General features: G+C 39.7%; 2 protein-coding genes across 4 annotated transcripts in view; one reads left to right on the top strand and one right to left on the bottom strand.

The window, feature by feature from the left end:
* Positions 1 to 22,215, top strand: part of si:dkey-11f4.7 (piezo-type mechanosensitive ion channel component 2) — a 27,082-nt gene extending 4,867 nt beyond the window's left edge. The window contains exons 8-45 of one of the 2 annotated variants that reach the window (XR_004657405.1): positions 222 to 263; positions 508 to 540; positions 1,177 to 1,289; positions 1,565 to 1,740; positions 2,058 to 2,234; positions 2,354 to 2,518; positions 2,798 to 2,998; positions 3,100 to 3,304; positions 3,881 to 3,982; positions 4,091 to 4,256; positions 5,704 to 5,947; positions 6,075 to 6,171; positions 6,257 to 6,416; positions 7,171 to 7,260; positions 7,466 to 7,554; positions 9,198 to 9,263; positions 9,515 to 9,627; positions 10,223 to 10,343; positions 10,819 to 10,893; positions 11,493 to 11,659; positions 12,174 to 12,373; positions 13,135 to 13,293; positions 13,628 to 13,960; positions 14,099 to 14,357; positions 15,576 to 15,764; positions 15,893 to 16,100; positions 16,482 to 16,614; positions 16,764 to 16,911; positions 17,014 to 17,228; positions 17,614 to 17,772; positions 17,968 to 18,115; positions 18,443 to 18,631; positions 19,619 to 19,711; positions 20,274 to 20,443; positions 20,950 to 21,066; positions 21,348 to 21,423; positions 21,631 to 21,850; positions 21,960 to 22,194. Coding sequence is in view for 1 of the 2 variants with exons in the window: in XM_034877836.1 (XP_034733727.1) it covers positions 222 to 263; positions 508 to 540; positions 1,177 to 1,289; positions 1,565 to 1,740; positions 2,058 to 2,234; positions 2,354 to 2,518; positions 2,798 to 2,998; positions 3,100 to 3,304; positions 3,881 to 3,982; positions 4,091 to 4,256; positions 5,704 to 5,947; positions 6,075 to 6,171; positions 6,257 to 6,416; positions 7,171 to 7,260; positions 7,466 to 7,554; positions 9,198 to 9,263; positions 9,515 to 9,627; positions 10,223 to 10,343; positions 10,819 to 10,893; positions 11,493 to 11,659; positions 12,174 to 12,373; positions 13,135 to 13,293; positions 13,628 to 13,960; positions 14,099 to 14,357; positions 15,576 to 15,764; positions 15,893 to 16,100; positions 16,482 to 16,614; positions 16,764 to 16,911; positions 17,014 to 17,228; positions 17,614 to 17,772; positions 17,968 to 18,115; positions 18,443 to 18,631; positions 19,619 to 19,711; positions 20,274 to 20,443; positions 20,950 to 21,066; positions 21,348 to 21,427; positions 21,631 to 21,850; positions 21,960 to 22,215 (5,878 nt within the window). In the remaining variant the exon portion in view is untranslated. Of the gene's footprint in view, positions 1 to 221; positions 264 to 507; positions 541 to 1,176; positions 1,290 to 1,564; positions 1,741 to 2,057; positions 2,235 to 2,353; positions 2,519 to 2,797; positions 2,999 to 3,099; positions 3,305 to 3,880; positions 3,983 to 4,090; positions 4,257 to 5,703; positions 5,948 to 6,074; positions 6,172 to 6,256; positions 6,417 to 7,170; positions 7,261 to 7,465; positions 7,555 to 9,197; positions 9,264 to 9,514; positions 9,628 to 10,222; positions 10,344 to 10,818; positions 10,894 to 11,492; positions 11,660 to 12,173; positions 12,374 to 13,134; positions 13,294 to 13,627; positions 13,961 to 14,098; positions 14,358 to 15,575; positions 15,765 to 15,892; positions 16,101 to 16,481; positions 16,615 to 16,763; positions 16,912 to 17,013; positions 17,229 to 17,613; positions 17,773 to 17,967; positions 18,116 to 18,442; positions 18,632 to 19,618; positions 19,712 to 20,273; positions 20,444 to 20,949; positions 21,067 to 21,347; positions 21,428 to 21,630; positions 21,851 to 21,959 lie in introns of both variants that reach the window. The other variant, XM_034877836.1, reaches the window with a different exon arrangement.
* The window catches only part of atp5f1e (ATP synthase F1 subunit epsilon), a 27,325-nt gene extending 2,463 nt beyond the window's left edge, over positions 1 to 24,862 (bottom strand). The window contains exons 1-3 of one of the 2 annotated variants that reach the window (XM_034877842.1): positions 24,648 to 24,862; positions 24,148 to 24,272; positions 5,669 to 5,679 (exon numbers count right to left, since the gene is read on the bottom strand). In XM_034877842.1, the coding sequence (XP_034733733.1) occupies positions 5,669 to 5,679; positions 24,148 to 24,272; positions 24,648 to 24,679 (168 nt within the window). In that variant the 5' untranslated portion in view covers positions 24,680 to 24,862. Of the gene's footprint in view, positions 1 to 5,668; positions 5,680 to 23,126; positions 23,286 to 24,147; positions 24,273 to 24,647 lie in introns of those variants that run through there. The other variant, XM_034877843.1, reaches the window with a different exon arrangement.

The raw sequence follows: 24,862 nt of genomic DNA, 5'->3' as shown, positions 1-24,862 counted from the left end.
TCTTATATTATGTGCAAAACCGTACAAGACAAGTAAAGAAATTAATTACAGTGCCTGCTTTATATAAACCAGTACCATTTTGGAATTCTTTCTTGGATTATAAAACAAGCACTTACTGTTATGTCTGTATGTACGTTATATAAGTTGTGGTCGACTGCTGCTAAACATGTTGAATATCTCCATTTCTCTTATTTGTCTATTCCATCCTTCTCCCCATCCAGAGAAGAAGAGCTCAGGACTTCAGTCAATGTGATATCTGAGATGTAAGAGCTGCATCTATTTCTCCGAAAATGTTTTGTTGTACTCACATTTTAGATTGATTTAGTGCCTGTAGAAAAAATCCCTTTTTTATCAGTGAGCTTGCCACATTTAGTGTAAATGTATTGCATTGTATAGGCAGAATAATAAGTCCTGCGTAGGTTGTGTTAAATAATTAAATATTGAGGTAATCAGTGATGTGACGATGTTGTAATATTAACACAACTCTCTTTTTACTTTAATTCCCAGCATTAAAGAAAACATTGCAAAGTTTCAGAAAAGGTATGGGTGTTGTTGATTCTTGATTCTTGTTGTTTAGTCTAATGGATCAGCAACTGTGTCTGCATTACATACTACATTAAATTTCCTGTGACAACCAATACTTTGTAAGTAGTAGGATGCAGTAATTGTGTTAATATTTAAAATGCTCATTTTCAGGTTCATAAATATATTTAGAGGTTATATCAAAATAGGTTTACATTGTTTAATTTGAAAAAAACACCATATATTTGTTGTACTGCACATTGCTGCAGCTCCTGTGTGTGTTGAGCTCTCTGTTTTAGCTACAGAGTGAGGAATCTCACTTCTGTTCCATCTTTGTTGGGAGTTGCACACGTGCAGTTGCTAGGTAAGCACTACAAGCCTGTCAGAAGCAGCGTATGAGGGCTTGCCACACTAGTAGCTAGGCGAGCACGTTCGTCACGGAATTAATAGCTGGACTACAATAGAGCTGTTTGGAGCAGTTTGTGAACAATGTTTTCTGTTGGAGATGATAAGTCCCTTTGGGCTGGACTTTTTTTCACTTTGTATACCTATTACGTTGAAAAAGACATATATCACAATAAAGGAAATGGAAAAAGCCAAAAAGCATAATATGAGCACTTGAGAACCTTTGAGATATTTTCTGTTGTCCTCCAGGCTTGTAAAGGAGCAAATGGGAAATGGGAAAAGTCAGGAGACGCTGGACAGCATCGGACTACAAACTTCCTTAGAGAAAGGAGCTGTGGAGCAGGAGGAGACAACAGAGGAGGGTAACTATAGCTCAAGACAAAAATATGGCTCTTCTTTTGTGTTGGACAATTAAGACTGGGACAAATTATTGATCTGGCTTTATATAACAATGGGCTCTCTTAAAACAATATGTATTGTATTGTATATATTGTATATATACGTATATACACTGTTTTTCTTTTCTTCAGTTATACAGATATCAAACTGTATCATACATTGTCTTGCCGTATGAGAGATGAGGTTCAAATTACGTCTGATGTCTTTCTCCAACCTTGCTTCCCCCTCTTTCTCCCAGAAACTGTCCCCAGCAGTCCTGAGGACAAGTGGGTTGTGATTGTGGACCGGGCAAGCCTACTGGTCATTCAGGCTCTTTTAGGACTCCACAGGCTTCAGGAGCAGAGCTGGAGGCTGCTGGAGCTCCACAGCCTCAAAATCGTGTCTACTGGCATCATCTGGGTGTCACTGCAAGAGGTGGGATGTTTGATCTGTGCGTGTGTGCGTGCGTGCGTGTGTGTACACATTGTCAAATGTGTACACACCTGATATTGGTTTACTCGGTGCTGGTTTGATAGTTATATAATTAGTGTATTTCTCTTTATCTACACGTTTCTTTCATGCAAGAAGTAGAGGTAAAATCAATCAACAAAAGACAGACGTTTTGGCCTAAAGTAGCTCTGTTAAAATGTTCTTTGGAATGATTAACTGTAACCAGAAGTTATTTTGCTCAGGTCAAATGTGGTATACTCATGACTTTCAGGAAAAAAGTAAAACAATGGGATTTTTCACAGGTTTCTTTAATGAACTTGCTCTTCCTGGTTCTGTGGGTGTTTGCACTCCCGTTCCCACGGTTACGACCTGCGGCATCCAGCATCTCTGCTGTGTGGGCCTGTGTCATGGTGGTGTGCAAGATGTTTTACCAACTCAAAGTCATCAAACCCCTCGATTACTCCTCCAACTGCACAGCTGTGAGTATCCATTACTGTGTGTGTTTGCAACAGTTACTGTACCTAAAACGTATATAATGCTCTGACAGCTGCCCAGTTTGATCACCTGTCTATGGGCTGTAACATTGTTTGCATCTTAGTTCCTGGTGCCGTCCAACAGCTCGGGCCTGGATGATGGAGCAGAGCTAAGGGGGAACATGGTGGAGCTGCTCAGGAGGTCAATTCTCTACATTGAGCCTGTGGACCCTGTCTACTGGTGTGGAGCGCTACGTAAATGTGAGGGCAGGATCCTCCCCTGCCTCAGGGTACGGTAACACACCTGCCAGAGTCTTAAAACCTTCTATCTTTGACATTTCTTTTAAATCACAACCATCATACAAACCTGCTTTTCCATGGGGCGACCCCTAGCCCACTCAGTAGAGTGTGCACCCCATGTCATCCACTCTCCCCCCCACCTTTCCTGTCTATCCATTGTCACTGTCTAATAAGGCTTGTTTTGAAGTTGCTGACAATCCTCCCACAGTTTCACTTTTGTATTGTGTCCCCGACCAGCTTTTCTCTAAAAAGCGTGTTCTGTTTTGTAGAACCATCTGATGGTGCTCGGGCTGCTGTTGTTCGAGGCGACTGTCCATCGGCACCAGCTCTACTTCCGTCTCCATAACGATTTGCATGCCCCACCCTTCAGCATCATCTTCCAAGGCATCACAAGGCAGCACCTGGATTACGGCGTCCTGCCTTGCATCAAGTACTTTGTCAACTTCTGCTTCTACAAATTTGGACTGGAGGTACTTTTTAGGGGCTGAGGTGTGTGTGTGTCTGTGTGTATCTGAACTGTTTAAAGAACCTGGCATTGACTTCTTTACATTTTCTCAACACTTCTTCTTAGATCAGTTTAATTGTGGCGGTCAACGTGATTGGTCAAAGGATGGATTTCTATGCCCTGCTCCATTCTTGCGCCTTATTGGCTGTTCTGTCACGGCGACGCAGGAAGGCCATCGGGGAGGTGTGGCCTAAATACTGCTGCTTCACTGCCGGGCTCATGGTGCTGCAGTACCTGCTTTGCATTGGCATCCCTCCCGCTATCTGTGTTGGTATGGGCTTTTTGAATTTGATTTCTGTAGAAATAAACTCTTGATATTATTATATATAATGTATTTCTAGTTCTTAAAAACGTTAGTGACTCCAAAAGTGTAACTCAAACAGAAAATTTAGAGGAAAAAAAAGATTCTCTAGTACCATCCAAACTGATTGATAAACAAGAGGTAAATAAAAAAAAACTAGTCATAGCATCACAGCAAAGAACACATAGCATGAACAAAATATGTCATTTATTCATCTCTCAATCATTGTTTTGATTAACTGATTATTAACTCATAATAATAAATCCTTGTTAAAGTCTTCAAATTGATTATTTTTTTCAGTCTAAAACCCAAGAATATTCAGTTTACAGTAATACCATACTAAATAGGACTAAGAAAGCGTCCAACTCTCACATTTGAGAAGTTGGAACCAGCAAATGTTTGAAAACAATCAATCAATCATCATATTATTAAATATTTGCTGAGTAATTAACAGAAATGTTAAAATGATTAAATGTTACTGCTTGCAAAAGTCCTGCATTCAAGTCTCATTTTATGCTATTCCACTTTACTTCATTTTCTCATCAGATTACCCCTGGAGAACTGCAGTTCAACCTTTGACCTCTAATGTTATTAAGTGGTTTTACCTGCCTGACTTCGCCATGAGACCCAATCCTTCATTCATATTCTGTGAGTGTAGCTCTAGTCTCTTTATTCTCTCTCCTGACTTTGAACCTGTTCCTCTGTATTTCCTTATGTCAAGTTTTGAGTTCCTTCCCTCTTGCCTGTATTCTGCAGACGACCACCTCCTGTTGCTCTGCTCGTCTCTGCAGTGGTTGGTGTTTGAGGAGGAGAACCGAGCGGCGGTGCGACTGCTGGCTGGAGACAACGTGGAGATCAGCCGTAGTCTGGATCCTTGTTCCTTCAACCAGGTCATACCTGTCGATAACTTCCTTCACTGCAGGTCAGAAACACATCTTTTGTATAGTTAGTTTTTTCTAGGGCTGTCATTTGATCAAAAGATTTAATTTACATTCAATTTGGTTGGAAATGTCTGTAAATGATCTGCAGACAATAGTTTCAGAAATATAAAGTCTGCATGTGCTACACAAATTGTTGCATAAAAATTCCCCAGCATTCAGGAAATGAAGTGTCTGACGCTCAATTTTTTGGGGGGGAGTTATGTGTCCCCCCCCTCAAAACCTACGCCTTTGCCTCCAGCTAACTTCACATTAAACAATGAGGGCAAAACAGCATCATCGCTTTGTTTTAACCGAATATTCACTGTCTAGTTCAGCTAAAAACACCGGGACTGCAGCATGTTACCGTGTCGTTCACTACCAAATCATGTTTGTAACCGGTAGGCTGGGCCTGTAGGCTGACTTTACCGGATAACACGCAACTATCCTGTTATTTTTACAGGCATATAAACTTGTAAAAGTATTTCTTTTAACCAGTAGAGTCTTGGTTCCATTTCTTGGTTTAAATATCAATTTAAATGTTACACATCTTTCTACATCATCAAACAAACGAGTAATGTTCATTCATTCGTTTGATTTATTTTCTCCTCTCCCTGAACTTGACTCACCCTCAAATACTACATTTATAGCCCTGAGGTAAGAACAGGAAATAGCCCAAACTCCATAATCCAGCACTTAGTTAATCTCTTCAAACATCTCTTCCTGCTCTGTAAATTATACTGCAGGTGGAGAATATTGTGAGTCCATCTTGCTGGTTTGTGGTCGCTTAAGGAGCATTAAGGGGTTGAGTAAGATCGTTCAGTTATGTATGTGTTCAAACTCATAAAAGCTGTTCTGGTAAACTGAAACTGCTGAATAAGCACTCATGGACGTCTCCCATTTTGTTGATAGGCTTTATTTCACTTTCTGCTTCTAGCCTTCACCAGATTTACAGACAATGCAAAGAAACTTTGTTGTTTCATTGGCTGAGGAAGTTGGTGTTTGAGTCAAACTTGAGTTGTCCTTTTAAATAGTCAATGAAGAATCAATAGATTAATTGACAACAAAAATAAGCGTGAGATGTATTTATAACCTGCAACAAACATTTATTAAAGCAACTGTTGTAAATATTTGATTGCTTTCTTGCCGAGAGTTTGATGCAAACATTGATACCACTCTTGTCTCTGTATACTAAATATGAAGCTACAACCAGGAGACGGTTAGCTTAGCTTAGCTTAGCATAAAGACTGAAAACAGAGGGAAACAGATAGCCTCTACAAGAAAGCAATTTTGTACGATGTTTAAGGTTTTTTTAGTACCTTTTAAGAAGTATTGGGTTACTGTTGTTTATTTTTCACAGTCATCCAAGAAAGAACTTCTGTTTTTACGTGTGCTGGCAGCAATGTTTTTAATGCTTCTCTTTCTCAATGTTCCTTTCTGTCGGGTCCTCAGGTGCTACCTCGACATGGTGAAGGTGTTTGTTTTCAGCTATTTCTTCTGGCTTGTGCTGTGCCTCATCTTCATCACCGGCACCACACGGATCAACATCTTCTGTCTGGGCTACCTGGTGGCCTGTTTCTACTTCATGCTGTTTGGAGGCAGTGTGTTGATGCAGCCTGTCAGATACATCCTGCGACTGTGGGACTGGCTCATTGGTTATACTTGCTTCGTGATCGCCATGAAGAACCTGCTGTCTGTGAGTTATCGCACTGCAAGCAAGTGCAGTAGTTAAGACATACATCACTGAATTTGTTAACTTTTTAGCAGACTCTATCCTGTCAGTTATAGCCTCTTTTTGCCATGCCTGTGTTTTTTGTGACCAGCTCGGTTCTTGTGCCTACCTGGACAGCCTGTTGAAGAACGGCTGCTGGTTAATTCAGGCTTTCAGCATGTTCTGCACCATCAAAGGCTACGACGTCCGTAAGTGTCTGTAACAGATGTTTTGTTTTTTTTTAAAAAGTAAAAAAAAAACATAATAAAATATGTATGTATTTAAATCATTTAGCTGCTCCTGACGATGAGTGCGAGCTGCCAGAGGGTGAGGCGGGCATCGTCTGGGATGCGATCTGTTTCACCTTCCTCCTGGCACAGAGGCGGGTCTTCCTCAGCTACTACTTCCTCTACGTGGTGTCTGACCTTAAGTCTTCTAAGATATTGGCCTCCAGGTCTGTACTTCACACAAACCTCCTGTTTAGGTCCCCAACATTCTTACACTACATACACAAAACAGCAGCAAGTGAACTTTACAATTAGGGTGAGGGGGCACTCACTCTTCAACATTTTTTTTTGCGCTTTATTTTATAGTTAATTATTTTTCATTTCAATAATTTCAAAGATGTTTCCTGGTAAGAAGACTTTTGTTCTAATTGTAAAAAACCACAAGTAAATATTCAGTCTTTATGAATTTATTATTGGAAACTTTATTCTGCACACATTTTGGCATGTTCAGCTGACGCGCTGTGAACTCACTTAAAGACTCTCAATTTAATGCTTGTAATTAGTTGGAAATAAATAATTGAAAATGTTACATTTAAATACTGCCTCTGTTTTGCCTATCATTAGTAGCCTACCATTTAGGATACATCTGGAAAATTAGGAAACTATTCTGAAAAATGAAACCTTTAAAATAATTGTAATATTTCTGCAGAGTGACTGTAGCTGACACCAGAACATGATTTTGCTTGTAGATCAAGTGTCTTATTTAGCAAGGAAGGAAACTTGCTCTCTAATGGAGCCTCAGTTTTTTTTGCCTGATGTTGCATTACGATCAATTTTGGTGTAGTTGTTGCAATAAATATAGTAGGAGATCATCTAAACAAAGTAGTAAAAACAACCACATATAACGGTGATGAAATGACAACATGGTGCCCACAACATTTTAAGTCATGCTCTTTTCCTCTACCTCTCTCTACCTCCCAGGGGCGCTGAGCTGTTTGAGGCCAGAGTGAAGAAGCAGGTGGCGGCCAGACTGGAGATGGAGAAGAAATCTGTGGAGACTCTGAAGAAACAGTAAGACATGTTTACCAGTGTAGAGTCAACATACTGTACATGTATAACATTTCTACTCAGCTTGTATGACTGCGAATGTATGATTACATTGACACAGTTTTAATGAAGACCAACTGAAATTTTCCTTGCAATCTCCCATTTTATCCTCTCTGGAAAAAAAGTAAACAGTGAGCAACTACCTTGCTCTTCCTTCTTCTTTCTGTAGGATGGAGAAAATCAAATCTAAACAGAAGAGTGGGCCTTCGGCAGCAGACAAACCAGCCATATCTGCTGATCCAGAGCAGGCAACACAGGGTAACACAGGTGACTCTATTTTGTGTTTCTATTGTTAATAAACCAGCAAAGTATGAGCACACGTTTACAATTTAATAAACACCATCCATGAAATATACCAAGTCTGCTTTATTTCCCACAATAGATAAATAGATTATATAAACAAAAATACATTTTAAAGGAACACGCCGACTTATTGGGACTTAAGCTTATTCACCGTTACCCCCAGAGTTAGACAAGTCTATACATACCCTTCTCATCTTTGTGCGTGCTATAACTCTGTCTGACGCCCCCAGCATTAGCTTAGCCTAGCAAAGATACTGCAGGGAACCGGCTCCAACTAGCCTACTGCTCCCATCTTCTAAACGCATACTAACTGGGAACTATATTCTCGGAAAGGGAAAGCACCGCTACTTGGGCCGAGTGATTACATAGACAGTTAAAGAAATAGTGATTAACGCAACAGTGAAAAGCACAGTTACTTCCGTCAACATAACCCATGTGAATAGCGAGCTAGTAGAGAACAACATTTCTGATCACGGTCTGACTTTGAGGAATTGTCAGAGGAGTTTTACTTTGTGTCAAACCAAGATCTAGAAAATATATTTTTGAGCCAGAATACACAGAAGAGGATTTACAAATTTTGGAAGCTGATAGACAAAATGCCGAACAGACTGAGGTGGAGGGGAGAATCAGAACAAACACGGACTGGTGGCGTAGCTAGTTAAATGTGAAATCCAATTCATTAGCAAGGTAAAGGCTACATCATGAGCGTTAGGAGCAGTAGGCTAGTTGGAGCCGTGTACCTCCAGTATCTTTTCTAGGCTAAGCTAATGCAGGGGTGTCAGACAAAGTTACAGCAAGCACGGAGATGTGAAGGGTATGTATGGACTTGTCTAACTCTGGGGATAACGGTGAATAAGCTAAAATCCCAATAAGTTGGTGTGTTCCTTAATGTAACAGGAGCAAACTAATGGGCAAATTTAGATAGCTTATTAAAGCTCTAATCCAGGGCTCTTCAACATGTTTTTAAGCCAAGGACCCCTTAACTGAGAGAGATGGAGCAGGGACCTCATACAACATATAATGTAGAAAATTAAGTTGCATATTAAATTTGGCTTGCAATAATGCATAGGGAGGCTTAAAACCTTTATGCATACCTTTTTTGACCATAGAGTAGTAAGCTATAACAATATTAATTGTTGACATGCTTTTATTCATGTTTTTATGTTAAACATACATGTGACAGTGAATCCTTAGAATTATCTTACTGACTACATTACCTACAGGTCAGTACGCCTATCATAAGTGTTTTTTTTTCCTCAAATGGCTGAATTATATTTTCTAAAAGGATTCATGTTAAGAGAGTTTAATTATTGAAAAAAAAGATTTTCAATAATTTGGCAGCCATCCTGCAGTAACTCTACCTTGGCCCCCTGTTGAAGGGCTCTGTTCTAATCCTCATAAGTTTTAGATAATTTAGACTCATAGTTTGTTTATGATGAAAAATAATTTTGTCTAAAAATGATGTTTTATCATGCACTTTTCTCAGTGAAAAGTGCACCATAAAAGTGTCTACTTTATAAAACTCAATCTTTATCATTAAAAGGGAGACCATCAGCAAATGTCTGCATGGCCTAAACTGCTTGATCTGTGTTTTCCAGGTGATGATGAGAAAGCAAAGAGAGATGCTGGAAAATGGTGGAAGCCTTGGGTGTCTCAGCCAGGAGGTGAGCAGCAACCTCACACAACCAAAACACTGCTCAGTGCTTTCAGAGGGAATCAAGAATGCTCTGCTATTTCCTCACGTCCCATCTCCTTGAATCTTGTTGGAGAGACGTTTTGTAACCCAGGTTATGAAAGAAAACAATAAAAAAACAGGCACTGAGCTGTACGGGAGCAGCTTTGGATAGGATGGCTTGCTCAAAAGCCCAACAGTATGCATAGTGATTCATTTATGACACTGCTCTGTTTTACGCAGTGGAAAACAACTGTGGCTACCACCTGTTTGAGAGTGACACCGAAGAGGAAGACGAGGAAGTTACAGAGAAGAAAGAGGAGGAACCACCACCGAAGAAGAAATCTGCTTTCCAGGTGAGAGCCAGGAAAACCCCTGAAACGCAAAAACTAATGACGAACGAAAAGGATACATTTCATGTTTTCCATATGATCAAGGATCATACTTTAAAGGTCCCATGACATGGTGCTCTTTGGATGCTTTTATACAGATCTTAGTGATCCCCTAACACCATATCTGAAGTCTCTTTCAGCCTTGGTGCAAAATTACAGCCACTAGAGCTGGTCCCACAATGAGCTTTCTTTAGTATGTGCCACATGGAGGCTGGGGGTGTGGCATTGAGCAACTGCCGCTCTGCTTGTTTGAAAGCCTTGATGTCTCTCTCTTATGGGTGGGCCAAATTCTCTGGGAGGAAAAACAGAGAAAGGGGTGGTAACCTGATCGGATGTGAGCTTTCATTTTCCCAAAAGCAGAGGAGGATACCCAGGGCTCAGTTTACACCTATCACCATTTCTAGCCACTAGGGGACCATAGGCAGGCTGGGGGAATGCATATTAATGTTAAAAAAAACTCAAAAAGTGAACTTTTCATACCATGGGACCTTTAAAACAGATTTGTTGCTATGTTGTAATATCATCAGTTGAGAGGTGTGTCTGTGTCTTTGATATCCAGTTGGCCTACAACGCCTGGGTCACCAGCTCCAAGTCGGCACTGAAGGACTTGAAGAAGGAGAAGAAAAAAATAAAGAAAGAGGAGAAGAAGAGAGCAAAGAGAGAGCTGCAGAGACAGCAAAGTGAGAGAGGGACATGTGGTGTTTATGTAACAGCCTCTAATCCTCCTCTGTAGTCCGTCTTGATATAAGTCAGTCTTTGAGTTCAAATGTCAGATTGGCTCCTATGAACCACAGCATGTTTTGTGTAGTTGGAAATTATATGAAGTGATTTGATGATGATTTAAACATTTAGAGACACTTCTGAGACTGAAGGGGCACAGCTTCGATAGAGGGTCATTACAATCCTCATGGATTTTATTCCTCAGTTTTGGGAAAGCGCAAGTTGAGCGGTACTTGGCTTGAAAAGACTGAATTTAGGGCTTAGTTAATGTTGGGATAAAGGTCTTAAATTTAATTTATTATGGTCTTAAAAAGTCTTAAACTTGACTCTGTAAAACCTGCAGAAACCCTGGTTGAGGTCTGGCCAGACATCCTGTTGCATTTTGACAGATGGACCAACTGCCAAAAGGATTTAACAATAAAATCTTTCTTCCAGGCATTGATAGAACGGACTCTAGTGAGGATGAACTGGATGAAAGCACTTTGGAGGCAGAGGGAGAGGAGGAAAAAGGTAAACAAACACGAGTCACTGCATTACACTCACAATAAACAACTGGCTTCTACCAGAAGTAAACTTCTGCGTGAAAGTAATATTATTATTAAATGACTTTTATGGCCCTATTTTATTGATTGCACCGCATGAAGCGCCTTTTTTTTTTTGTAATCATTTGCATGTTTGTGTGCTGCTGCGCGTCCGTGTGTGTGTGTGTAACAAGCGTAGTGTGTACGCGCTAGGCGTGAGCCTGGGCACATTATACTAATTTGCTGTTAAAGAACAATAAAATGCTGTGTTATTGAGTTTAAGACCAGGTTTCTGCCTCGAGATAGCAATACGCCAAGAACACACAGGTGAACACACCTCCCTGTAAGACCAGCAGGCCCAAGGCCACAAAAATGGGCGCAGGTTCATATGCTATTTAAACAACGTGGGTGCTGGATGGAAAATTGAACGAGTTGGTCTAAAACTAGCAAAGACACTTGCTGCGCCAATTGCAACATAGGGCATTCTATTTGTTTTTGCTGTAACATGAACAAGCGCACAGCAGCATGGAAAAGCTTTAATATACCAACACATTCATGCTCACTTAGGTACTTGTCCTCTCCTTGCAGAAAACATTCTGCAGCGCGTCATTAACACCTTGAAGTTCAGCTGGGTGTTTGTTCAGTCCCTTCTTGATGACCTGACAGAGGGTCTGAACTTGTTCTGCAAAGAAAGCCTGGACATTTCCAAGGTTCTGCTCTTTGAGCGGGCTTTACTCAGCCAACAGCAAAAGAAGGTAAGATGAAAAGATGTAAAGCCGATCATTGTAAATTAAAGATAATGTATGTCTGGGTTTTAGTCTCAAGGTGAGGCACAACAAAAAATGTTATCCTTTAAAATGGACAATATAAACAAATGTAAACATATAAACTAATTCAACCCCAAGTATCTATCTATCTAAATTCTTAACACCTCTGTTTTACAAAAATGTGTTAATTAAAAGACATTAAAGCATATTAAATGAGGTTGTCTTAATCTGTCTGTCCATATCTTACAATGAAAGATGTGATATATTTACAAAAAATATTTCATCCAGCTATTTCTTTCTTTGCATATTTTATTTATTCATTTAATTGTTCAATTACTAAAGTTGATTACTACACAGGTGTCATCAGTTCTGGCTGATAAGACCAGTTTGGGAAACACTGGCTTACAGGGACCCTTAATGGACAAACATAAAGTACAGTATGCACCTCCCTCATACACTATGTTTTGGGTCAGCTACAGCCTCTCTCTCCCTTGCTGTACAGGGTAGAGAGGTGAGCCAGGAGAGCGTGAAACAGTTTTATGAAAACTGGATATCCCGTCAGAACACACTTTCATCCCAAGAAAACCTAGACGACGCCCTGCTCCCTTCCCCCGCCCCGCCCGATGTCCCCTCCTCACACCACTCCTATGCCAAGCTGAAAAACCAAGCCTCCAAATTGTCCTGGGGCAGCAGCGTTTCCAGGTAGGCTACTGGTCCCTTATTTACCTCTCAGGTTTTCTTTCTCTTTCCTGCTTCTATTGTATTTCCTGTATGTTCAAAGTTAGAACTACTGACATTTTTTAAGGCATGCATTATTATTTTCTTATTTTATAAGAAGAATATATTTCTTTATTGCATGTGAAAAAAAGAGAAAAAAGAAAGAAAAAATGAGAGAAAATGTTATCACACTAATAGCAACAAGCATTTAATTAGAGAAAAAAAAATATTTCAGAGAAAAAGTTCTCATACTAATAGTAAAGAATAATAATATTTGAGACTAAAAAATGTTGGCCCTGCTCATGAAATTAATTCTACAGCAAGAGAAAAGCAAAGCAAAGAGCAAAGACTTTAAAAAGTATTTTGAGAGGGATTTTTTTTTCTCAGAAATAATTTTAAAAATTAAAAATTTATAATTAAACTTTTTGTAGTCTAAAACAAATTGTTTTCTAAGACGAATGCAAATCCCATATCAGTCGGTCACTCTGACATTTATTTTACTCGTAAAGAATTGATAACATGTATTTTCTGCATTTTCTGCTTTTGTTTTGTTGGAAACGGATATGATGTACATATAAACAGAACATATTTTGGGGAATCATTGGTAAAAAAAATTGTTAATGTTTTCGCAAAAGAATTAATTACATGCGATTTCCGATTATTTTTTCTCCCCACCTCTAATATACACAGTCTAGCCGTCCTTTAGACCCTGTTTTCCTCATCTGCCCTCTCCTCCTCACCTTCAGCTGTATGACAGATGAGACAATGCTGGGCTCACGGCAGCCAACCCAGGAAGAGCTGGACGAGCCCTCCGCTGTGTCTCCTGCTGCTGACCAGCTCAGACGGAGGCTCTTGAAAACAGCCAACATTGATCTGACCTTTGAAACTGTTGATCTGCCACCGAGGTGAGGGAGAAATCTTTAAATGATTACAGGCCGTAACAAAAAAGTCTCACACAGATACAGTATGCTACAGGGTTTAGGAGAGAATCCTGGCCTGGACTACTGTACATCACAACACCTACATAACTTCACTATATCCACTGGGTGGCAAGTGGGCTTAACTTCACTGATACTGCACCTTTGTCTCAGGGTTTAATTATACATGGAAGTAAATATATGTACAAATGGGAATGTTGTGTCTATGGTAAATCTAGACTTCCTTCAACTCTTTATACCTTTGCATTTCATCATTTCCTTGATTCTTGACGTTAAAATGTCCCTATCCTTGTCACAACAGCTGTGAAGATGGCGCCACTCAAAAAGAAGTCCAAAAAAAAGACGAGGGTGACGACGAGGGCGCGGAGGGTGAGACGAAAAGTGAGCAAGGACCAGAAGAGACAGAAGAAGAGGAGGAAGAAGAGGAAGAAGAGGAGGATCATGGGGTAGAGAGAGAAGAGCTGGACAAGGAAGCAGAGCAGAGAGCAGAAGATGAATGTGCTGATTACCCAGAATGCACCTCGTTGGGCTTCAGGGAGAGCGATGGAGAGAAGAGCCTCGACCGCACAGAATCTCCCAGACCTTTGAGTCAGGAAACGAGGAACCTCACTGCCAGTGAGCTGCTGCTTAACAAGTCAGTACACAAAAAAAAAACGTTTTTAGTTTAAAGCATTTCTTGTATCTTTTGCCAAAGACAGACAAGCTGCTGCGTGACATAATGTTACATATTATTATCACTATGTCTTTTCTCCCCCTCCCATCCTTTCTGTAGTATGTTTGAACATGACGAGATCTCAGAGTCAGATAAGTTTTTCATGACGTTGCCGAGGCCATTGAAGCTGGTGTTTGCCCTCTATAACACCATGGTGTCCAAGTCAGAGATGCTGTGCTACTTCGTCATTATCCTTAACCACATTGTGACGGCTTCGCTCCTCTCCCTCATCCTGCCCATTCTCATCTTCCTCTGGGCCATGCTGTCTGTGCCCCGGCCCACCAAACGCTTCTGGATGACCGCCATAATCTACACAGAGGTAAGTCATTACAGCACGTGTGTTGCAAGAGTCAAAGCTTTTTTCACTTGTCTGGTCGGGCAAGTAAAACTGTCAATAAAAGGGTTGGAAAAAACCCTAAAAAATGTATTAAAAAAGGTGTAAAAAAACAAAACATAAAAAATGTGAACAAATGTTGAAAGCATCAAAAGTGAAAAAAAAATAAAAAACGTCAAAAGCATCAAGCGCCACCCCAATTCTTGATTGGCCAACGCCACATTCAAATCAAATGATTATGATACGACGATGCCCGAACCGGCTAGTGGGTTGTTATATTTACAGCCCGGTCCATCGGGCAACCCCCATTGTTGAATTGGGAATTTCATTGTGGTATTATTATTCATTTTAGAACAAATTTTAGACACCAGGGGCTGCGATCAGTTTTAGGTTTAATAAATAATTTATTCCTCATTGGAAGAATATTGAACATGCTCAGATTAAAAAAGCAGACAAAATCAAAATTAAACAATGTGTTAAACTGTAGTACATATGGATGGCTTTTAGCAATTCTGCATATCTTATATATTGATATGGCAGCTAATATTGTTTCTGTGCTCATATTTTTCATAATGCTGCACCATTCAAATATGAAACAGTAGCTCAGCATTATTTAATTTTTGGTTTAGTTGATTTAAACAAAATTTTTAAAATCTGGATTTTATTTTAGTAAACATGTGACAGTTAAAGTGCTGGGCCGATCTTTTAACCTTCTTTCTTAGAGTAAATGTAGTTGCATTTGCATAAAGTTGCATGTTGACCCCATGCTGCTCACAACACCAAACGGCTTAATGAAGTGCAACATCATGAGAAAACATATAACTATAATTGTGTTTGCAAATGAAACACAAGTTTTTATTACTCTTAAACAGATATGATAGTAACATGTTTTTCTTCTTTTTTGTGACCCCTAAACATTTTTTTTAAAGAAATGCTGACATTGATAATATTGCTGAGTCAAGTTGATAGATTGTAGATGTCCCCCCATAAAAATTCTGTATGGTTCATGTATGGATTTACAGGTCTCTGGAAGTCCTACTGCATTCTTTGCAGTATTAAGCTTTTTGAGTGAAGCCTAATAAATTGCCTCAAGTGATGTTTATTACAGAAAAATGAATATATTGTTTCTGGAGAAAACATCTGATGTTTGTCTATTGTTTTAGCTGATGCATGATCCAGTACTCTCTTCTCTGTTTCTCTTAGCTGACTGTCGTAGTGAAGTACTTTTTCCAGTTTGGTTTCTTCCCCTGGACCACGTCTGCGTACCGAGGCATCAACGCCGAGCGGCCCTTTGCTCTGCCAAACATCATTGGGGTGGAGAAGAAAGACGGCTACGTCCTCTTTGACCTCATTCAGCTACTCGCTCTGTTCTTCCATCGGTCTATTCTCAAGGTAACCATGAAAAGTCACCCTTCTTGTTCGAATACACCCACCTCTATGTCTGGTAAGAAACTACCAGCATTGTTGCCATGCATCTAGTTTTGCAAGTTAAATCTCTGTTTTTGTCTGTGACTGCACAGTGCCATGGCCTGTGGGACAACAAAGAAGTTGAGATGCCTGATTTTTTCAAGAAAATGAAGAGGAAAGTTGACAAGAAGAAGATGACAGGAGGAGATAACACAGGCTGCAAAGAGATAACTCGACGCCGGTTGAAGTTCCTACCTCTCCAAGCCTCCACCACCTCTATATTCTGTAGACGAAAGAGAGGCGACTCAGCAGAATCTGATGGTGAATAATCAGAACATTACATGTCATTTATCTGACGCTTTTATCCAATATGACTTACAATTGCTATCTATCAGAGTTTGAACGCCTTCGGGGCAACTAGAGGTTAAGTGTCTTGCTCAGGGACACATTGTTTTATATATTGCTGTGGGAACTGAATCTGGCTCTCCCGTACCAAAGGCATGTGTCATATCCAGTGCACCATCACCACCCAAAATAGCTTGATACATTTTGATTCAAGTCTGACCCAACCCTTGGGTGTGAGACTTCTACTTCTTCTTTGTTGTCTGTTGTCTTTTGTTCTTTTTTGTCTCTCATAGTTGCTGTGTGACATTTATCACCATACCTGACTAACAAGTCATGTTTCATTTTTTTGTACCGGAGAGGTGAAGTCCAAGAAGCAGCCCAGCAAGAAGAAGAGACGGCAACAAAACAAGGCTCCCCTGACCAGGAAGCAGAGAATCAGACAGCAGTTTAAAGCGTGGATGCAACAGGCCAAAGCTGCAATCGTAGAAGTGTGCGTTGTTGCAGACAAAGCACACAACCTTTTATCATTATATTACAGATTATTTTCCTGTAACAATCTAAAATATAGAGCTTGTTAATCTGACAGCTTTGAGAAAAGTGTGTTTTGATGCTGCATATTCTGTTTGTTTTTTTCTACAGCGCGCTTAACATTTACCTACCCATAAGACAGTTTTTCTATGACATCATCCACCCAGACTACAGTCCTGTGTGTGACGTCTACGCTCTCATGTTTCTCATCGATGTAGTCAACTTCATTGTCACTATATATGGATACTGGGCCTTTGGGGTAGGAGTCTGCCCTGCCTCTAATTACACTAACAATATGCAAACTTAAAATGCATGTTATGTACAATACAACACAATCATGTTGGTCTGTGTCTCTCTGTAGAAATATTCTGCAGTAACCGACATCACAGAGTCTCTGTCGGAGGACCAGGTTCCAGAGGCCTTCCTGGTCATGCTGCTCATGCAGTTCGGCACCATGATAGTAGATCGGGCCCTATACCTGAAGAAGTCCCTGCTGGGAAAGTGTGTTTTCCAGGTGGTGCTTGTGTTTGGCATACACTTCTGGATGTTCTTCATCCTCCCCGGGGTCACAGAGAGGTCATCCACTAAGTTTATTATTCTTCACTCAGCTGCAAAGATCAAATTTTTTTCATGACACATTATGACAGAGCATATTGAGTGTGCTTGTTTTCATCTTCATAAATATCATCTTTTCAATTTCAGGATAGTAAATCAATCAATTGATCTTGACTGTTTTGAAATATATTTACTTGACAAAATGAACCCACACATACTGATCTATTAAAACGTCCATCCCTAATTCTAGTTATAGTTGTAGTATTTTAAGACCCTCCTTTTTGAATTTGAATCAAAAATCATTGAGGGGAAAAAAGAAGAAAGACAAACAAAAAAAGCCTAATTCTTATCTTTACATAATGTCATGGATATCTCCTTCTATTTGCATGTCTTTTTTGCTCCACAGGAGGTTCAACAGGAACCCTGTCGCTCAGCTCTGGTACTTTGTAAAGTGCATCTACTTCGGCCTGTCCGCCTACCAGATCAAATGTGGCTACCCAAACCGCATCCTGGGCAACTTCCTCACCAAGAACTACAACTACCTGAACCTCTTCCTCTTCCAAGGGTATTACAACATTTGCTGGTTTTGATAAATACAAATATCTCCACTAACAAGACACACGTTCTACACGTGTGATTGAGTATTTACGTGTGATTTGTTTTCTGTTTGGTATTTCATTTTTTTTAAAGTTTTTATGGTGCATATTACAAAGTGAAATATGTAAATTACCTAATTTCCTAATAAATTCTCCTTCTCCAGGTTTCGTTTAGTTCCCTTCCTGACAGAGTTGAGAGCGGTGATGGATTGGGTTTGGACTGACACCACTCTGTCTCTCTCCAGTTGGATTTGTGTTGAAGACATCTATGCAAACATATTTATCCTCAAGTGCTGGAGCGAGTCTGAGAAAGTAATTGAGAGCGTGTAGTACACATACTGTACTGCCTGCTGCACTATTACTACAACTTACCTTGTCGACAGATATTTTATTAATGACTATTCTTCTGACCAGTTAATCATTATAGTCATTTCTCAGGTAAGAGTACTAAATTCATCCTGCTTAGAGCTTGTAAAATAAGAGGAGGTATGGATTAAACACACTTTAATTCATTACTTCTGGTCAGACAAATGTGCAGATTGAAGGGATTCATCTGATAAATTGTGATGAACATTTGCCTTTATTAAATTTAGATGTAATAGTCTGAGAATTAGAGTGACTTAATTGTAATTCTTCCAGAAATACCCCCACCCTCCAGGGCAGAAGAAGAAGAAGGTGGTGAAATACGGGATGGGAGGATTCATAATCTTTGCTCTCATCAGCATCATCTGGTTCCCGCTGCTCTTCATGTCACTGGTGCAGTCGGCAGCCGGAGTGACCAATCGGCCGGTGGACGTCTCCATCCAGCTTAGCATCGCGGGATATGAGGTCAGGATGAGAGTACATTAAACTCTGTACCACTGTAACTTTTAGTGTGTGTATGCTTATATTCTAAAACACTATAGCTAGTTGGCTGCTAATATTCATTGAATGTTTTTGGCTTGAAAAATGTGAAACTGCAAAGTCTCTTACTTGAAGTGCTACAGTAAAAGAAATGCAGGTGTGGTGTCTTGTGGATTGAGCTAAATGTTAACATCATCATGCGTACAGGGACAATAACAATGTTAATGTTTAGCAAGTGTAATGTTTAACATGGTCACCATCTTAGATTAGCATGTTAGCATGCTAACATTTGTTTATTAGCTCTAAACACAAAGTAAAGCTGAGGCTAATGGGAATGCAATGATCTTTTTTTGTCATAAACCAAAGTGTTAAATGGCAAAACTTTTTTCACTTCACTTTCTTGATATAAATGACCTTCAGTGATGAACTACAGGCTCAGCCCCCTCTTCATACACAATACAAGAGCTATCTGTTTCACAGCCTCCTACATATGTTTTATTTTAAAATGTATTTATTTTTTCCTATCTTTATTGTTTTTTTGTCACAGTGGTCTTGTCTGGTGTCTATGTGGGCATATATTGTGTATACATGCACTGATGCATGAGTTGCCCTTTGTTTGTCTAGTTGTGTGAGGAATAATTCCATACTTCCATACTATATGGAGTAATTCCATACTTATTTGTCACTGGTAACATGTTTAAAACCAATAAAAAGTTTCCAATCAAAAAAATAAATAAACCAAAGTTTTGGACAAACTGACATTTTGACCAGATGATGGTGCTAGAGGAACACTCAGGGGAACGGTTTCATGATAATCCATCCAATAGTTATTGAATCAGTTCCCTTAAAACCACAAATTTTAACTTCATGGCAGCACTCTAACAGTGCAGTTCAGGCGGTAGTCATTATTCATCTCTAGTGTGCGTGTAATGTAAATGTTACTCTTGAGTGTGTCTGATTGTGTTTCCACAGCCTCTGTTCACCATGAGCGCCCAGGAGCAGAACTTGGTTCCGTACAAAGAAACTGGATTTAGCCGACTCACCAAAGTCTACGCAACCCATCCAGTAAGATTTGACTGTAAACACAAAACTGAGAGCACCAGAAATAGAACAATGATTGATGAAACTGTATTGTGTTTCTATTGTATATGTCAAAGCAAAATTGTCTCATATTTGTGGCTTTTCTTGTCTATATATGTTTTTTAATGGTTTTTGTGTTAATGTTTTTGTTTCTCCAAATTGAAGGGTAGCATAACTGTTATACTACACCATGTTTATTATGTCTGGACACCAGGGAGCTCTAGTGTTAATGCATGATCAATATTAGTAGTCAGTATTTCAATGTGGATGTCAAGAGTTGCAGTATGATGCATAGAGAAGTCATTGTTTAGGAGCCTCCTGGTGGACAAATGGTTAAGAAGCATAGGAAAGGCATATTTATTAGGAAAGCACCTTTTAACAACAAGGCCGTTTAAAATGTTTTACATAAGATATGAGAGACATTGATAAAAGAAACAGACAAATATAAATAAAGAGATGGGCTTCAATTCATTTCAGAACACTGATAAAACACAATATTTATTGAAATAACTGTGAATCTACAATAATCCCCTGCTCTCTCTCCCAGTCCGCCATGCAGTTCATAATGAACTATGTGGCGGATGACATTGTCGTTGCTAAGATCAAGAGTGATGCCAGTCTGCTGTGGAACATCAGCCCGGCCAGTCGAGCTGCCATGATCCAGGAGCTCAGCAACTCCTCTCATATATACATGACCTTACGCTGGACACTGCTCAGGTCAGTGTGTGTGGGTGTGTGTGTGTGTGTGTTTCATAGTGCAATGCAGATCCAGTGGGCTTGTATATGTCTTTGTGAGTTGTCATGGGTGAATTGGAATGAAATACATTCCAAAGTATGGACAAGCAATGATAAATGTATTTTTTATGAATTTCTGTTTAAAAAAAAAAAAAAAAAAGAATTGCTATGTTGGCCAGTTTATGAGCCCTTCAATTATCTTACATATGAAAAAACGTACTTAAACTGATTAAGATACGGACTCCATTAATGTGTGAATGGATGTGAACAGTTACACATAGAGAATACCGTATCTGTGCATTAAATGTGCCCATTTATATAATGTCATATTAATTTCTTGGGCAATTCAAAAATGTATCAAGGTAATTTGAAATTAATAAAGAGATCTGAGATGTTCAATTCTTTATGCAGATCTCTTAACTAAATTGTTTATTTGGCTGCATTTTGCACGGAGCACTAAACAAACGCTGCTCTCCATCCCTTCTCAGGAATGCGTCCATATCAATGGTTGTAGAGACGGTGGGAGAACACACCGTAAAGTTTGAGGACAAGGCCTTGAGGGAAGGGATAGTCCACATGCTCAATGGCAACAGCAGCAAACCTGTGTGAGTTGCTGTTAACACACACAACCAGGTGGTTTTTACTTGGTTGTTTTATAACTGCTTGTCTTCTTCTGGTGTTGAAATGTCGTTCTGTCTATACTAGATATGTTCATGTTGGAGACTTTAATAAAAAAAATCATCAATTGTAAAAATACTTTAGAAAGCATTGCACTACATAAGCTGAAATAATGTTTGTCATCAACTATTTCTCATTGCACAACATCGCTGAGTAACTTGTCCACTTGAGCTCAAAAGGTGTTAAACTATTTCATTCTTTCCTTTAGGCTCATTCCTTCTCTGCTGCCTAAGTTCCTCAGGGGTCCCAAAGGACCAGAGTCCAAAATGGCAACAAGGATGAAAGTAGGTTAGTCACAGTTTATTGTACATTTACCATACTACAGATTTTTTTAAATAAATTATATGTGACTTGTACTTATAATATCCAAAGGACTCCAGCTTGGATAAGGATCAGCTGACGTTCTATCATATTATCCAAGTGATCTGTCCTGTACCCATCTCTGGTTTAAAACATGCAGTTTAATTTAATCCCTGCATGTCTTCCCTCAGAGCACTCCGACCGCCCAGACCTCCAGGCGCTTGCTTTCTTCAGGCCCATGTCAGTCAAACTTCAGCAGGTCAATGAAGGGTCCGAGAAAAAGGCAGGCCAGTGGTGGGTGGTGGAGGAGTGCTCCCCAGTTCTCACCTTCTCCAAGTGTAACAACATAGAGATAGTGATATTCAATGATAAAGTCAGCCCCTCCAGTCTGGGCTTTCTGGCTGGACACGGGTAGGTAACAGGACATCTCGCCTTTATTATGACGGTAAAGCTGTCCAACATACTCAGCTGTTCTATTTCTCTCACAGAGACTAATTGTCCACTCTTCTCTTCACCACAGCATCGTAGGCCTGTACATGTCAGTGGTGCTGGTCATCGGAAAGTTTGTCAGGGAGTTCTTCAACGGGATCTCCAGGTCCATCATGTTTGAGGAGCTGCCGTGCGTAGACAGGGTCCTGAAGCTCTGCACTGACATTTTCGTGGTCCGAGAGACGGGAGAGATGGAGCTGGAGGAGACACTGTTTGAGAAACTCATCTTCCTCTACCGATCGCCGGAGACCATGATCAAGATGACCAGAGAGAAGAAAGACAGCTAGTGTTTGGTGGCATACGATCTGATAGTAGAGGATGTAGAGGGTGAACCACCGCCTGTGGATGTGTCCACACTGAACTATCATCACTCAACAGTATTAGAGCAAATAATATTTGGTCCAGTAGTCATTTCATTCAGCTGGAGGAACTTGTGATTAATGATCCAGTTATAATCAAGAACCCCACGGAAGTGCCCCTGAGCAAGATGTTGGCTCCATTTCTGACTACTGTCTGCTCTTGTGACTTACTCTGTGACCTTCATGGAATAGGCAAGCAGAGAATTATACTAAAGCAGTAAGAGCTTATATAAAAATGAATCACAGATTTCATGATACCTATACCACTATTCATACTGACAAAAACATGTTCCCTGATTTGTTTATGGTTTCAGAGCTCATCAACGTAGGATTTACTTGTCTGACACTTATGTTATTGTTTACGGACACATCAACTTCTAGCAAAAAGAGTCATTTTCTATTATTTACCTGCATCATTCAGAATACCAACAATGACATTTTACCATAATTTATAAGGCAATTAACCAGACACCAACTAATGTGAACTACAGTTAAATGACATGCCTGACAGTTATTAGCTATTGTTTAAATTATTTCCAGTCCACTGGGCAATGCATGCATTTCCATTAGTTTTGGATTCAGGTTTTTACTAGCGTATGTACTGTATACAACACCCTATTCCCCAACTTTAGATTCTATCAGGATCAATGAATAGTCAAACTACTGATCAACACACATACCTCTGTAAATACCATGGTTCTGTTATGACTATGTAGACTGCTGCACTGATTTATTTATACCAAAAATAAAATTGTCAGACAAATATTTTGAGTGTCTTGCTCTGCAGTGCTGTGAACACTATGTTCAACAAGGCAAAAATACAAGGGACCAAAATGTATTTTCCAATATCCATCTTTAATACAATTATAATAACAAATGAAAAGGGAAAAATCACTGCAATTTCATTCAGGTCATCTAGATGTTCTCCTTTCTCTTTTCCACAGTGCTCAGGACAGGATCTCAAAACTCAAGGAAGAAAAAGTACATCTTGTTAAATCCTGGAGGGAAAATAGAGAGAAAGGATAACAACATTACTGAAAATGTCATAAAAATGATGTAGCATGCCCAACAGAACAAGAGAATTATTAATATCAGCAACTACAAGTTTAGAGTTGGTCTACTCGGACAGTATTGTGCAGACACCTACAGTGGTGTAACATCAAACGCAATCTCTTTACATCATAAGTGGGGTCAGTTAGGTATTTTACCTCAGTTTAGAAGGTATGAAACGGTATAGGGATCATTGATCTAGACTACTTCTACACTAACTTTGGTTGACAGGTAACCATATATCAAGGACTGCTGTGTGCCGGATTCATTCAAACCAAAACCTGTAATCCACTAATTATTAAGTACTTTGGAGATTAACAATTTGCATACAAAACGTGTTATTCATGTTTCCTGAATACTCATCTAAAAAGGAGACGATGCATTGTTACAGATGTAACTACTCAATAGTACATGAATTAGTTAATGTACAAATGCTCTGTACCTTGTTTAGGTACAAAACAAAACGTTGCTTACACGAAATACTACATAACAATACAGCACTAGGCCATTCTGCTAAATAATTAAGCTCACTATTGATACTTTACTGTACATAAAATGTAGTTAGAACTTCTGTTCTTTCATACAATTTATGAAGCAAGACTTCTATTTGTAATGGGACATTTGTAACACTAGTATTGCTTGCTATCTAAATGCTCTGAACATTTCTCCCACCTCTGAAAAACTGCACTCTGTCACCACTCAATGTCACAGTTGCCTCTCATTGAAACTGGGGATGATGCATTTATGTGCTAATGTGATCAGACTTTCTCTCGAGTGCTGGTAACTTATAAATATTTGACAAAAACTTACATGCAGCTGCTTTGGGTTTCAGGACTTTAACGTTGGCTTCTGCGGCCTTTAATGCTTCGGCTTTGAACTGCGGCTTCATCGCAGCCCGCACCACGCTAGCGCAGATAGCGGAGAAGCGGATGTAGCTGCAGAGGACACACTTGTTAGCCGCATGCTAAAGCTAAAGGACAAACAGTACTGACAGTGAAAAAAACAACTGTTTTAAAATAATAAATAAAATATCCCATGCATTATCAGAAAGAGTCCCATATTGGACGGTTATCAGCTAACTTAACGTTGGCGCCGTAAGTTAAAAGCATGGGTGGAAAAGCCGACTAGAGCTAATGTAACGTTAGTAGTACATTAGCTAGCTATATCGCCCCCTGAGGGATTTCATCGACGGAATAACAAGGACTTTGAGTAAGTATTCCGTTATTATAACAAATACGTATTTACAAAAATCTAGTCAGCACTGAACACAAAGCTACCTAGGAAGATATACATTTGTACATCATTTTTACCTGAGGCCTGCCTGTCTCCAGTATGCGACCATCTTGCCTGTGTTGTGGCTTCAAGGACAGGTCGGATATGTGCGTGATGACGTAATTTGAGACGCGCTGTTAATTTTATTGCCTAGAACAGTGCTTTATCATGATTGACAGATTTCGCGGTCGCTTGTCCCGCCCCCTGTCACTGTGTTTCTCTTTTGAGTTTGGTAACTGTCTATGGTGAAATC

Source organism: Etheostoma cragini, chromosome 7 (assembly GCF_013103735.1).
Source record: "Etheostoma cragini isolate CJK2018 chromosome 7, CSU_Ecrag_1.0, whole genome shotgun sequence".
Lineage (NCBI taxonomy): Eukaryota > Metazoa > Chordata > Actinopteri > Perciformes > Percidae > Etheostoma > Etheostoma cragini.
The sequence above is the reverse complement of the archived record's forward strand: the minus strand, read 5'-3'. Positions and strand labels throughout refer to the sequence as shown.